This window comes from Nematostella vectensis, chromosome 15 (assembly GCF_932526225.1).
Source record: "Nematostella vectensis chromosome 15, jaNemVect1.1, whole genome shotgun sequence".
Lineage (NCBI taxonomy): Eukaryota > Metazoa > Cnidaria > Anthozoa > Actiniaria > Edwardsiidae > Nematostella > Nematostella vectensis.
The window spans coordinates 4,608,207-4,624,463 of NC_064048.1; the positions used below are offsets into that span (position 1 = coordinate 4,608,207).

General features: G+C 40.6%; 1 protein-coding gene across 1 annotated transcript; it reads right to left on the bottom strand.

The window, feature by feature from the left end:
* Positions 1–791: 791 nt before the first annotated feature.
* On the bottom strand, positions 792–13,698 carry LOC5509273 (synaptotagmin-C). Its single transcript, XM_032378192.2, has 7 exons — positions 13,287–13,698; positions 11,194–11,366; positions 10,046–10,341; positions 9,117–9,609; positions 8,494–8,650; positions 7,550–7,788; positions 792–868 (listed from the first exon to the last, which is right to left on the bottom strand). Exons 2-7 carry the CDS (start codon positions 11,308–11,310, stop codon positions 854–856), a joined length of 1,317 nt encoding a protein of 438 aa, XP_032234083.2. The 5' UTR covers positions 11,311–11,366; positions 13,287–13,698; the 3' UTR covers positions 792–853.
* Positions 13,699–16,257: the final 2,559 nt, after the last annotated feature.

The following is a 16,257-nucleotide window of genomic DNA, read 5'->3' on the forward strand; positions in this document are numbered from 1 at the left end:
GAGAGAGTCCTCCAAAAAACAGTTTAAAACAAAACTGCGTTCAGCCCTTGTTGATATCCTTATTAAATATGACGACTATATTGATGTCTGCGAAATTAGCACAGCTTTGAAAAATCACAATTTATTGGCATCATAAACTCACATACTTATGTTTGCTTTGTTTTTTCCCTTTTTTATCATCAGATAAATAATGCTGTTAATGCTCTTTTTTCTTTAAGACCAGAAGTGTTTATTCAAATTTTCATTTTTCTCCCAAAATTTTTCAAATTTTCATAATATACTAGTTCTCACTTAACTTTGCTTATACAATTATATTTAATATTTATGTAAATAAGTAAGTGACTGATCCGTCTCGATTAGCTCGTCTATTTGCGGATCAGTCACACCTACTATAAATAACAATTTGATACAATAAAAAAGTCTAAAGTCTAAAAGCTAGCATACTGACCGACGTGTCAGAAAAGGCAATAGGCTTATTGTAAAACTTATTAAATGTGCACTGTCTTGACCAATCAGCCAATTTCATGATATCAGCTACCGATGCACCCTTGAAAAAAGCCTTAGGTGTTACAGCACTACGGTAACTATGGGCCTTGAAAATAGAAGTATCTATGTTAGCACATTTAAGTACAGCCTTGAGCCATCTCGCAATAGTGCTAGGGGTAACACACTTATACGGTTTACAATACGAAATAAACAACTTGTCACAGGACCTAATAGACTTTGTCCTGTCAAGATAATGCTTTACATGCAAGCACGGACACAGACGGCTATTGTTTGGAAAACTACAGTTTTGCAACCATACTTCCCCCGGAACCCAAAAACTTTGGTTTCCCATAATGTGCCAAAGAGGTCATCCAATAACACTCTCACAAAGGTAAGCCCAACGTGGGCTTACCTTTGTGCGCAAGCACGAAAGAAGAAGAGGCATGGTCTTGCAGTACGCGGGGTTTTATACCATGTTAATTTGCATAACACTGGTTTCTTTAAAACGTGGCAATCTGCGCATGCGCAAGGAAGTACGCATAATAAGGGCATAATGTGGAGTATGGTGAAAGAGAACTCCTTTCCTTGGCACATTTCCCGTACTCTTCTAAACCCCTTTGGGTCTTCATTCATGCATATCTCTGAATGGTTTGGTAGATGTTCTGCCATAAAGCGCCCAATGAATGTAAAGGTTGGAGCCACCGCTGCACGTCATGATCGCAGTCGCACCAGAACAGAAGATCTTTTTCACTAAAGAGTCTCACTGTCATTACCAGTAAAAGTCATATAGTCGAATTTATAAGTGCTCCAATCTATATGTAAGGGCAATTTTCTCCATTGCGCTTGAATGCACAGTCAGTCAGTCAACTGGTTATTACGATGGCAACGCATGTGCCTCACGGGTGATTGTCCTGGCACAAACTACTCTAGTGCGTGATACTGTGATACTGATACTGAAATGTCTCACGTGATAATGTGAGGAATCACGTGCAGGTGTTTACGTGCTTGATATGGATGTGTGATAACATCATTGGTTAACGAGAGGCATAAAAGAAGAGCGTTGTAAAACAGAGTTAGCAGAGTTAGCTGGAGCCATAAATTAGAATTAGCTGAAGCCACTGGAGAAAGAAGGTAGGAACAAAGTTCAATCTATTAAAGATGGTATTTCTTCTATAGTGTTGTTTCCCTGCTCGGACTCACGCTGTCGCCACCTCTCTTGTCCGCTAATATGTTAGTGGCAAAAGTTGTCGTCACATATTGCTATTTGACTGTCATCTTCGTGAAAAAGGGTAATCAGCCCTCCCCGTCTCCCCCTCCCTTCCCTGATAAGGCATTTTACCAAGGCACACAATAATGATGAAAGAGCTAACTTACCCGCTAAGCAGTATGGGTTGTCAGCAGGGCATACGCATGTGTACGAGTTTGTGACGAAATCCGCTTGCCAGAGTGAGCCCGCTGGACAGATTCCAGATGCGCACGCATTCTGCAAAACAAAAATGGATAATAGTGAATTGTTCACTACTCGAAAGCAAATTTGCTTTTGTGGCATTTCTTTCTGAAATTGTTGTAGCGCGCAATGCAAGTTTTAAACATGTGAATATTGACTTTTTATTCTATTTCATAGTGTGGGTCTTATACGCGGGTAAATACGGTAATTCACGGCAATCACAAAAGTAGTCTATTGATTGGAATCATTAGGGGATTTTTGATAATTAAACAGAATAATTTATTTAACCAAAAACCATTAGGCGAGTAGTACTCCTAGGATCTCGTTTGTAAGCGTATGGATATGACCAGGGCTCTCGTGTGCTCGATCTCGTCAAATATACACACGAAATTAACCGTCTTCTTAACTACGAACGAAGGGGTCGACCGCAGTCGAACCCACTTCGTCATATTAGCAGGGTGGGGTAAGGATCCCTCGCCCTCCCCCATTCCGCTCTGGATGCGTGCCTGAAACATTGAAATTCTTAATACGTATTAGGATTTAAAATATAAAGCGCTTAAAAACTGTGTAATAGGCACTATATAAATGCTTGCACGCTTTTTTCATTACCATGGTTCCACGGTACATGAAATTCTCTTTCGGTACCAGGTCCCCCGGATGTTCCACGTGATCAGAGTTGCTGAGCTGACAGAGTTGAAGTTTGTGACCAAAGTTATATGATCGATAGCTGTCATTCATCAAGCAGGCAGTGTGTCCCCCCTCATTTCTTCTCGTGAGGCTTTTGAAGGATGTTACTAAAACGGGGAACGGGGAGCGGGGAACGGGGAGCGGGGAACAGGGAGCGGGGAACAGGGAGCGGGGAACAGGGATCTGATTTATACCTGGTTCATTCCTAAACAGTAAGCCACACACTTGAAAGCATGCTCTGTTTAGTACATGCTTGACCCATTTCTGTTAATATATTTTTGCCTTTCTTGAGGTAAGTATAAGTACATAAATTCTTCTAAAAAAATTTATTTTGCACTTTTTTATCAAATAAATGGTTTAATGCATTGACCAACAGAAAATTATTAAGGATTTTTAACGAGCGTGTTTGTATTGTTTCTATTGACTTATTTATTGCGTTTTTGTTTTCGAGTGTTTTGAGTCTGCTTTCGTATTGTCTTGTGCCGGAATGTGGGCTGTTAGAATTATCAGAACATACATCTTTTTTTATTTCATATTATATCATATTTGATTATATTTTGTTATCATGTATAAATGCTTACCCGGAAAGAAAGAAAACGTTTTGGTGTTGCTTTTTTGACAGCACAGCAGGACGCCATCTTGGATTTGTCGATAGCCGGCGATCACTCGTTCCCTGTTCCCCGCTCCCTGTTCCCCGCTCCTCGTTCCCCGTTTTAGTAAAATCCCTGGTCGCACTGCTAAACTGAAAAGGAATCGAAGAAGCAAAAGACGGAAATAGTCTTCAAGCGGAGGAAAGTTTGCAATATTTGAACACTGCTGTTCATTCATGATTTATGCTATATATCATGGTTTATGTGTGGCGGTTATGTATTGACTTGGAATGACAATGGGCTCTGTAAAAGTAGTTTAGGTAAAATAAGATTACAATATATTTTAAAATAATAGAAACTTGTATTGGATGAATTAACTATGGCAAACATAGCAGCAGTAAGTTGGTATTTTACCAGCGACTTCTGCCATCATCTTCAACTCTATTTTCTTACTAATTTTTGCAAAAGAAATGGTCATAGCCATAACCAGCTCATCACTTTTCCTTGGCAAAAAAAGGGCCTAAGCCATGAAAATCAGCTAGGTTGGCTAGAATTTTCTGACCACTTTTCCTTGGCAAAAAAAGGCCTTAGTAGCCATGACAATCAGCTAGGTTGGTCAGAAATATCTGACTACATTTACTTCGCAAAAAAAGTAGTTATTTAGCCATTACAACTAGCTGAGTTGGCAAGAAATTACCAACCCTTTCTGCTTTCTAAAGATAGCTTATCGTTGTGAGACATATTTGTAATTACCCTTGTCACAAATAAACAATTTAACAACATATTCCTGCCATGTGTTGTTTTTGTTTTACCACTATTCTTCGAGTTGGCAAAAATATTCAATTTTTCTGTAACATCTTTCCAAAAAAATGTTACTTCAGAAAATTGCACTCTAAAAGATTACATGTTAATTATCATTGAGTATCATTGAGTTCAACTTAAAAATTATTTTCATCATTAAATTTCTGAAAGTAGCTCACTAAATCATTATGATTCAAACAATCTCTTGCATGAGAATAAAAAAACATGTGTACTTTTGTCACCCACCATCCCCTGCCACAAAGTATAAATTGATCAGTGTGTCCCCCCTTGTTTCCCACGGACTCGTATTCGTAACGTCCCTATATGTCAGGCGCTCAGTGGCTTGTTATGAGCGTCCGTATAGGTCATGTGTACTTTTGTCACCCACCCTCCCCTCCCTATAAAGTATAAATTGATCAGTGTGTTCCCCCTTGTTTCCCACGGACTCGTATTCGTAACGTCCCTATATGTCAGGCGCTCAGTGGCTTGTTATGAGCATCCGTATAGGTCATGTGTACTTTTGTCACCCACCCTCCCCTCCCTATAAGTATAAATTGGTCACTGTGTTCCCCCATGTTTCCCACGGACTCGTATTCGTAACGTCCCTATATTTCAGGCGCTCAGTGGTTTGTTATGCGCGTCCGTATAGGTCATGTGTACTTTTGTCACCCAACCTCCCCTCCCTACAAAGACTAAATTGATCAGTGTGTTCCCCCTTGTCTCCCACGGACTCGTATTCGTATAACGTCTCTATATGTCAGGCGTTCAGTGGCTTGTTATGAGCGTCCGTACAGATCATGTGTACTTTTGTCACCCAACCTCCCTTCCCTACAAAGTATAAATTGATCAGTGTGTTCCCCCTTGTCTCCCACGGACTCGTATTCGTATAACGTCTCTATATGTCAGGCGCTCAGTTGGTTGTTATGATCGTCCGTATAGGTCATGTGTACTTTTGTCACCCACCATCCCCTGCCACAAAGTATAAATTGATCAGTGTGTCCCCCCTTGTTTCCCACGGACTCGTATTCGTAACGTCCCTATATGTCAGGCGCTCAGTGGCTTGTTATGAGCGTCCGTATAGGTCATGTGTACTTTTGTCACCCACCCTCCCCTCCCCATGAAGACTAAATTGATCAGTGTGTTCCCCCTTGTTTCCCACGGACTCGCATTCGTAACGTCCCTATATGTCAGGCGCTCAATGGCTTGTTATGAGCGTCCGTATAGGTAATTTTGACGAACGTCCCTATATGTCACGCGTCCCTATATGATTAGAGCAAAATTTACTCACCCCTCCCCCCCCAAATATCCGAGGTAAAAAAAAATCATAGCGTTGTTGTGAAACTTGTCACCTAAACAAACTTATAAAGTCAAAAGAGACATTTAAATCTGAGAAACAGGTCCAAAATATGAAAAATTCACATCTTTTCAGTTTTTGGGACACCTATACGGTTGCCATGGTAACATGCAGCGTCTCCTCGACATGTCAATGGCATCAAAACGTCCGCAGATAGATTTTAGGAAAAGCCACCAAGCTTTTGCCTCTTAGCTGCTATGGTTCAGAAGCTATAGCAATTTTCCCGGAGGAATAGGGTTAAATTAATTATAAAATTAAAATTTGTGTCTAGCGAATCATAATTGTCGCACTCACAACGTTTTTATCGCCATTTATTTTAAAAAGAAAATGAAAATTAAAAATCTGGAAAGTCGCTCATATGACTAAAAGGTATAATCGTTTGGCCGCCCAGTGCTTATTGTCGAAATCAAACGAAACATGCGGATTCAACTCGCTGGATTCTGGACTGGATTTTGCCTCAAAGACCGTGAAAATTGTGCTAACGCAGTTAGCAAACTGTTGTTTTGAGGCAAGTGAGGGGAAGGGGGGGGGGGTATCACTCACGCGATATTACGTCTTCGAGGAAGTCAAAGCAATTTCACAGCAATAACGACATATAAAAGCAAAGTTTTGTACTTCTTTGACCATAACTCAAGCCCCTTTATCGAGGTTACAGCGACTGTAATGGGTATCTACAGACCCGTAGATGATATAGATGTAGATGTTTTATTATCGGTACCATATGGCTTTTGCTAAAAAGGTTGTTTCAACAAATAAAAAATTTCTATCTTACAAATTTCTTTTCCTTGTACACATCGCAAAAAATGTGCTTTGCAACAGCCTTTTATACCATTTTTGGCGTGTTTAAGAATAATGAAAAAGCTGTTCCTTTGTGGGATTTCATATTGTTTTTTTCAGATTTGGGCGAGGGGGAGAGGGAGGAGTGCGTTTTCCAGGTTCTCCATTATAAGTCCAATTGTATACTGTAGTCATAAGAAACCGCGCCTCCTCCCCCCCCCCCCCCCCCCCTCTCCCCCTCATCAGTCTACAGGCCTGGCGCCCGTTTCTCGAAACACTTGAGGATTTTCGTGTCCTAAAACTTTATTTTGCATTTTTTGCCAAAATTTCGTATGTTTTCCTTTTGGAGACCCTCTTTCATGTTTTAGAACAGTTTGAACTTCCTCTTGGTTCGTATTCCAAATGATTACGCTCAAAAGGGCTATTTTCGAAGTTTTGCTGATACCAAAAAGACTGCGAGGTCCCAAAAACTTTCTTAATATTTTAGCCATGTAAATGTCGGGCCCGATAAGTTCGGGAAAGATCAAAATATTTAAATCTATAAAGAGGACCATCCTTCACGTGAATCTTTGTGGTAAAATACGATGTTTGACTATATTTCAACACATTTAGATACCATAAATTTTATAGGAATTAGCCAGTTTTCAAATTTAGGGAATAAAACGTTTTCGGGCCCGTGAATTCTAGGGTGTTTCAAGAAACGGGCCCCTGTCCTCTCCATATCAATATTTGGGTGACCTTAAAACTCGCTCGGCCAATCTCTTGGAGGCCTGGGTCTAAGGGCTTTTCAAGGCTTGTGTGATAAAGATTTGACCAAGCGATAAAGTTTTTTTTGACACATTTTTGCCTCGGGTCTCAAATTGACAGGAATCAGCATTTTTCACCATGTTTTCTGGAGATCAGGGAGCGGGAAAATTTTAGCTTTTCTAAATATGGGCATCAATGCCCATATAAGGCAATGCATACGAAGGACACTATCCGTGGGGAATATGTTTGATATGATATCAAACATATTCCCCATGGATAGTGTCCTTCGTTTGTATTACCTTATATGGGCATTGGTGCCCATATTTAGAAGAGCTAAACTTTTTTTGCTCCCTAATCTCCAGAAAACATGGTGAAAAATGCTGATTCCTGTCAATTTGAGACTCGCGGCGAGAATTTGTCAAGAAAAAATTGATCGCTTGGTCAAATCTTTATCTCACTAGTCTTGAAATGCCCTGAGACCCAGGCCTCCAAGAGATTGACCGAGCAGGTTTGAAGGTCACCCAAATATTGATATGTTAGCGAAGGCTATCGACTGATAGGTTTGTGCCCCTCTTTCTCTCTAAACTTAAACCCCCTCAACACATGCCACATTGCCGTAGGGACACCAGCCCTCGTGAGCATGTCATTCCAGTGAGCAGCCTCTGGTCCCTTTGACATCGGGCTAAAGGCGACTTCTCCGATCGTGGACGACTTGCCGACGACGTTGTATCGATTAAGCGAGACTGTGAGCGTCGCTCGTTCGAGAGTCTCTCGTGGAACTCGGAATAGCAGTATTTCGTTGAATACTGTGTACTTAGTTCCGACCTCGTGTAGTTCAGTCTTGCGTTTGCCGACTTTTTGACCTTCATGAGAAAACACAGCCTTTACGTAGAGCTTTTCTGATAACGAGAAAAAAAGAGAATATGCTTAAGCTTAGTCCGAGTTGACGCTCGGTTTAACGGGACTTTATACTGTATATTGCCGCGTAACCAGGATTTGCTGAGGGGAGGGGAGGGCACTCTCCCTCATGAACGTACTTGATCGAAACAGAATTCAGCGTTTGATGAACATCTGTCCGAGGAAACGCATTTAGGAAGTGAGTGTTTTCGCTTTCTTATTATTCATCTACCATTTTAGACTGACAAGCTATATCCACCCAGGGGGTGCAGGGGCGTGGATTGGCTAAGAGGGGGTGCAGAGTCATAGAAAAGTCTGCTTTTGACGAGGAAGAGAGGGGGGGTAGGTTGGGGACTCTGTGCTCATTTCCTACCTGTTCAGTCGATAAAACACGTTTTAGCAAAAATCACTCTATATATATTGAAATCAAAAGGTTATCTTAATGAATTGATTTCAATTTGCTCGGAAGATCATTATCGATCCATTTTAATCATATGAATTACAAAAATCGATTAAACTCACGATTTTTCTTACGTATTATTATCAATTGCCGATACAATTAGTTTATTTTATCGTTTGGAAGATCCCACCCCTAGCTACGCGTCTGCCCTTGTAAATCGATCTTAATGATAAAGTGGCGCGAAAAGTTCATTTGCCCTAGTAACTAACTAAAGCATTCAGGGAATATGAGTCAAACTTACTCTTACCATTTGACGCAGCCAAGCTCGTTGAAAGGTTGCTTGCCTTCATGATTGACACGTTCAAGGTCTGTTCTTTCGTGGTGTAGAGCAATGAAATGAGAATATCTCCGACAAGTGCATGTGACATGCTCTGTATGGCCGACACGAGGGACGAGCTCTGCGTCTAGAACAACAGCAAATACCGATTATGTTGTTGTTGTTGCTGTTGTTGTCTATGATAATGGTGATGATGATAATGATGATGGTGTAATAAAAATAATAATGATGATAATGATAGAGGTGATGATGATAATGGTGATAATGATTATGATGATGGTGATGATGGTGATGTTGATGAGGATGATAATGGTGGTGCTCGTGGTGATGATGGTGATGGTGCGGTGATGGTGATGATGCTGGTGGTGGTGATGATGATGGTAGTGGTGATGATTGTTACAAAAAAGATGATGATGACAACGATAGAGACGATATCAGTGAATATAGACCAATCAACTTACTCACCCCTACCTCCATTAGTAAGGGGTTGTGGTAATTGTTACAAAAAAGATGATGATGACGACGATAGAGATAATAACAGTGAATAGAGACCCATCAGCTTACTCACCCCTCCCCCATTAGTAAGGGGTTACCTGACTCACCGAAGACTCCCGCAGAAAGCATCTGAGCATGGTCTCATCACCAAGATGGAATGCTACTAACGGCACTTGTTCCTCGCCTAGCACGTGACTATGCGAATACTGGTCATAATAAAACGTCACAAATAACAAACTCATAGAATAGACATCCTCGTCCGCAGTGATCCTGAACACGAATGTCTCATTATACAAAGGGCTCGTGGAACGACGATGGATTGCAGTCTGTTTCCGGTTCGTGCGGTCCGGAAGTAACGCAATAGTCACGCAAGTGTCCAAACTTCCAGAAAAGTCACGCGGAGGAAAGCCGCGTCCGCAAATGAGGTGCACCGTGAGTTTACGCGTCCGGTCCGAGTATTTGACGATGAAGTTAAGCTGTCCGAGATTCTGGTCGGTTCCTATGGTAACCGTGTGGTCCAAATTCTTGTACTCATCGGGTTCGATGGACTCAAGTGCGAGTTGTTCGTCAGTGAAATACATGGCGACCAGGCTATTGAAGAAACATTAAGAGGCACTTGCTTTAAAATTGATTTTGAGCAGACTACTTACAACCAACCCTCGCCTCATCGAATTACAGGGGCGTGTCCAGAGAAAAACGCAGGGTGGGTTCCAGAGTAGTTAATCACTGACCATGGATCAATTATGTTCAAATCGGCCTTAGCTCTGGTAAAAGATTGCAAGATCTATCTCAAAACTTATTTCTATTCAAATATATACATAAGATTAATCGTCTTGTTAGCTACCAACTATAAGGGGTCAACCGGAGTCGAAGTCATCTCGTTACATGAGATGAGGTCCGGGCCTCAACCTAAGACCTAAAGAGTTTTATGGTTAAAAAAAGTTTTGAATCAAATCTTTGTTGTTATCTCAATTTGATAAAAATCCCCTCCCCCCTTTCAGCTCGCTGGATAAACCGTCTGACTTACGATATTCGTTTATCATCCTTCGGCCCAGTCCTACTCTGTGAGAACTCCGGGAGCGGTTGCTGTAGGACGTTGGAGCGTGTCTTTGGTATGGAGAAAGCTGGTGATTGGAATGTCACGCCGCGTGGCGTCAAAGTCTCGGTACTGGCGGAAACCAGTTTTTCCTGAATTGAGCGTAAAGATCCCCGTATAGAGCTTTCCCGGCGGAGCTTTACGGGTTCCGAATGACTGGAGACGCTGATGGTGGACATCTTCGAGACTTTTCGCGTTCGCTTCCTTTTTAGTCGTCTGCATAATTCCTGAAAGACAAAGATTTATGCATGCTTTAGGATCCAGCGTACTTTGCGGGCGTCCCCAAAGGCTGACCTTTGGGAGTGCCCGCAAAGTACACTGGATCCTCGAGCATGAGATTTATGAGAAACTCCAACAGATTGAACAGGTGCAGCAACATTACTTTTAAAATAAGGTTTTATTGCATGTCTGTGGTAGAGTTTTATAGTATGTCATGTGGGTATTTCCATTGATTTATCTTTTTTGGACTCCATAAGGCTATGCTTTATCTCATTTTCCATTTCAATTTGAACTCTTTCTCCACTTCAAACTTTGAAAGCTATTTTTCACCTTGGTGCAAACAGTTTCGATTTAGTTTTAAAATATAAAACTTTTGTAAAATTGTGAAAACATATTACATATTTTGCTATACATACGGTACATACGGTACATATTTGCTCGAGCGAGCGAGAGCAACACTAATTTCGCTTAGGAAATGAAATTGAATGACCAGCCAACATCCCAGCTCGAGCACTTCTCTTCTTTGCGAGAAATTCTAATTTATGGCTTTATATGTGTTTATATTTTGTTTTATATTTTATGGTACGCGCGCACCCTTCGCCTGTAATTCCGCTATGCCCGCAGGAAGGCGGACTAAGTATGCGTTACATTGAGAGCCTCGGTTTGAAGCAAATTAAAAGCGCCACAACAGCAACAATCCTCTCGAGCTTAGAATATAACAACTACAAACTTTATGATTTTCTTATCTTCTCCCTGGTATTTGCGAATCGTTCGCATGAAACCAAGGCTTGCACGGTATTTATGCGTTCTTAGTTCCTATGACCAGTGGCGGCATAGTAGAATTCGAAGCTGGACTTTACCTTCAGAAATCTGCATATTATCCCGACAACCAGCGCGGTGGTGGTGACGAATAATGTGACGTAAGCAAATGTCGGCCCCAGTCTTCCAACAGCATCATTGTACTGCGTCTCAGGCATGGGTCAACTCATTGGCTAGCGGTTACCATGGCAATTAGCATTGCAGTCTGGGAAATCTGAAAACGCCAAAGTGATTCGAGCATTGATCTTTGAAGGACATATAAAACAATGTTTATTTTTAATTTTAATTGAAAAAAATATATATTTCGTCAAATATTACAAATTAGTGGCGTTCGTAAGTGGTATGAAAGCTCAGCGGTACGGCCTTTGTCTCCCAAGCAAGAGGACCATCAGTGAATAAACCCCGGTCAGGTCAACTTCGGATTTTTTTTAGAGGTGTAAAAACCTAGATTGGAGACTTTGAATCACTCGTCTTCTCGGGAAGGCGGTCTCATCTCTCACTAAACATCATTACACCTGTATTTGGGGATGTGATAAATGATGTAAAAGAGCCACTGTGGACACACTGTGCCGTGTGGTACTATCTTCAGTGACAGTGTTTACATATCCTTTGTTAAAGAATATAAGCCATTCCTTTGTGTTTGTTTCAAATTGAAAATACAGCTGTGTATTCAAAACAAAACGTCAAAATAACAATGCACGATTGAAGTCTGATACTTTATTAACAATATTTGATTGAAAGGATCTCAGTTACTTGCTTTAATTAGCCGATGGAAATGGATTCTTTGATTCACTCGGTCATGTGCTGGAGCGTAAAACGGCGGCGTGATTGGCCATCTTTAACTACGTGGAGAAGTCCGTATCCACTCACTGACTCGTAAAGTCAGTCAGTGGAGCGCAATTGATCATATGTTTTTCGATGCTAATTTGCACATCACAAATACTCAACATTTTATATATTTTAGTAATAGCTAACAATGCAACAACTCGCCGCCACAACTATGTCTCTTTCAGTGCGTTAGGGTCACGGCTGACGTCACTATTGTATTTAAATGCCACGACTGCGCATATAAAGGTACACAAACACTTGACTAATAAGATGGCCTTTCACGCCAAGGAGGAAAGACAGAGTACATGTACTCACGCGCGCATGCGCCACATGGACTTGAGGGATGAAAAAGGATAAAAAAAAACCGGGGTGTATCCAATCGCTCATTGCGCTACAACATTTAAAGGCCCGAAAAGGAATATATTAATATGGGTAAAAAATCGGCGATTGATCAGTTGATGAAATCGCTTATTGTATCATATCATTTGATACGCAGCTAAAGTTTTAGTTAGCGGCTTTTGTAAACGTATGCCCACGACTAGTGCAGCCATTTTTTGTAAAGACTGAAAATCAAGCTCAAAACTACCAAAGAAAAAAAAACGTGCAATAAAGCGCCAATGATACTTGTATATATTAAATATTTTGCTATAGTCTTACTGACATCAAAGGAAAACGCTTTTACCAAAATTGTTTTTTTTTCTTATCGGGTAGGTTTAAGAATTTAATGAGAAGACCTGATATAAAAAAATTACACTAAGAATGTAAAGCTATTAATACCAAATTTTGATAAGATAGGAAGTGTGGACGCACTTTAGTGCATTCAAAAATGGAATATTGGCTGCTCTCTCATTGTTAATTGAACCGATAACGAAACTGAAATAGTAATATTTCGTTATAGATATTGTATCAGTAATTTTATAAGCTCGGCACAGCGTGAGAGAGAGGCCGGGTTTTGACATTTTTCTATTCATCAAAATGCAGATTTTTTTTGTATATGTGGAGCTCCCCATTTTTGGTCATATTATCTCGAAGGCGCTACTTCTTTATAGAAATGACTCTTAAATTAAGAGCACTTTTAAATTAAGAGTCCTTTACGTCTATACAATAACAAGAAACTAAACCTAAAGCACTAACAGGACTAACTGCTTTATACTAAGGTCCTATCAATAGCTTTTTAAACTGAAAATTGAAATCTTACAATTCTAATAGAAAGAATGTACTACTACACGACTACACTGTCGAAGTATAAACATACTCGCTTACTTAGAGGTCAAACTAGCAATAAGACACAACATTTTCTACTCACCCTTTAGGGCTTCTTATATTCCTTAACAGCGCCGTCGACGTTAAATCAACATCACTACATAAAACAGCTCATAAAAGGCGATCCCCGATGTCACGTTCTCAGAGGAATAAGGAACCACTACACAAATGCGTGATTGAGTTCGAGTATCACGATGTTTCCCTTTAAATTTTCGTGACGTTATTGTAGGGTGTCCTATATCGAAAGATTACGTTTAGTTCTTGTGAATGTAGCTGTTCCCGGTGCAGATAGAAGTAATTAGGGTAAGACGCTTAGGCGATATAGAATACTTCCCAGACATGTCGTGTGACGATAGCGAAATAGCGCGCATTCCAAGCCTGGGTCTGACTAGGGAGAGAGTAGACACTCGATATCCTGAAAACATGCTCCGCATGACATGCTATACAATATTCCTACCCGCGTGCAGCTATGAAGATGCCACATACAAACTACGCATCCTTAATACTTTTCCCACAAGCCTTCGTGCAAGAATGCTTCCCACAAACCATCACGCGCGCCCAAGCACCCCTTCCCACAAGCGATCGCGCACCATCCTTCCCGCAAACCATCACGCGCGCCCAAATCAGGCTACCCACCCACAAGTGATCGTACACCTTCCTTCCCACAAACTTTGAATATTCCTTTGCGCAGCATAAAAATCTGAAAATCCTTCCCACAAGCCATCACCATAACCCACATTCTATTATCCTTTACACACCCAAAATATCCCCCAAAAGCATACGCTCATCCCAAACCATCCTCCCGGCAAGCTTGCTCGCGAACCAGAACATTTTTATACTTAGAGACGTATGAATGCGTTAAGACGTATAGTGCACCAAGAAGTAGAATGCGTCTTCCGGATAGTTTATCTGGTATTGGCGAGACGAACTAAAAGGCGTCCAGACGACCTTCGCGCTTTTGTTCGTCGTTAAGTCGAACTAAATCATTCATCGTCATGACGTACGATGCGTCCAAGGCCCCTCTATATACTAGACGGAGTAAATGGACGCACTAAAAACCTTTGCCCAAAGTCGTTTGGAAGCATGATATGTCTCTAGTATAAAAACGTCCGAAAGTCACACGCACACCAATCATCCTTCCCACAAACCCCCGCGCACCTCAAACATCCTACAAAGTCTTTCCGAACACCAATTATTTATTCCCAGTTACTCTTGTTCACGCAACAGCATCCTCCAATATTATTTATATTTAACATTTTTTTTGCGTCTGTCTTCTAATAGATGCACAGATGACGTCAGAGCTCGTCGTGAACAACAGTCACACAACAACAAACGCAGTCGGGTTGCGTGACTGTTGTTCATGACACGCTATATATGACGTCGTCTGCGCATCTATAAGGGGTTCTAAAGCCTCGAACGTCTCTCTATTTAGTGGCCGGCCGACGGTGCTGAATAACGTATGCGCATGCGTGTGTTCTGGCGAAAACAAGCACAATCGTAGTGTTGACTCGTTCGAGTAAAGGTACGAAAGGCTGACTTCAGTCGCTGTTTTGACTAACTGTACAGCATTAAAACCATACTAAACAAATAATGACAGATTTGTTTGATAATGAGGGAGTCATGTAAAAAATTATAGCCTTAGGTTTGGTCTAGTTTTCTGAGCATTCGTCGAAATATGACAGTTTGCCGGTAAAAAAGCAGCCATTTTAAAACAAAAAGGCTGGTTTAACCGCGCGGTACTGGAACTAGTCTTGCGTTTTTCAGCACTTTCTCCTCTAATAACATATGGTTCGTTGTATACTTAACGAGTTCGAGTTTTCTATGAGTCAATAGATAGTCAACGAGGCGCGTAGCGCTTATTTGACTCATAGAAAACGAGAACGAGTAGTCTAATTGTTTTAGTATAAATCCACTTACATACTACCTTCGAAAAACTTACGATTTTAATAATTCTCAGTAATAAATAATCGCTTTTGGCGAGAAAACGCCGGCTTTTTCGCTACCACTATCTATGGCTCAATAGATAGCGAGTAAGGGAGCCGATCAAATTGCGAGATTCGTGATAGTACGTGAGTGGATTTATACTAAATTATTATAGATATTTTCATATTAATAATCATTGTTTAGCGTTCAGAACAATCATTGATTAAGCGCGGAGTTATATAGATACCTAAGGATTTTTTTACCATTCTCCCTGATGTCGCTTTGCCGAATACTAAGCCATGTTGCATCACACATGCATTGTGTTATTGTTTTCCTAACAGGGCCTAAACATCATAGTGCAATATTAAAATGAAAAACTCAAACCTCCATAACTGAATTTGCTGATATTTAGAAGATTTAGAGAAATTTAGAGAAATCCCTCTAGATACTTCATGAATTTTTACCATTCTCCCTGCCGTCGCTTTGAATAGCCGGCTACTAAGCCATGTCACATACCACATATATTGTGTTACTGTTTTCCTTACATGGAATATATATTATATTCATTTATATTATATTAAATTATATTTATCGTGAATCGTTGCGCAATACCTATATATAGATAAAATGATTGAAACCTGCTCGCCTCTTGCACAAGGAAATGATGTGCTTGTATGCGCAGAAATGCTCTACAATAACAAAAATAATAGCCTTTTTGCCTTATTAATCGTGATCTAGGCAAGAACTTCGTATTATATCGCCTCCTGATGTCTTGCCATAGCCGAGAGATAACCTTATAACCTTTTTTTTAATCGATACATGTGACACACAGCATGCTCTACGTTCAGTCACAGTCCAGGGGGAACGCTGATTTAAACTTCGGCGGTAGAGTGATTTTCAATGAAGCAAATTAACGGAAGATAGCACCCAAACAAAACAACATATGCATTTTTTAATTTACTAGTGAATCCAATCACGGTGGAATAATTTCCATATAGTTTTCATAATTTCGTCTGCTTTTAGTATGAACATTGTGTTACAAAAGCATCGTTTCAGAAATATATTTGAAATTTACCATTTCTGTGATTTTA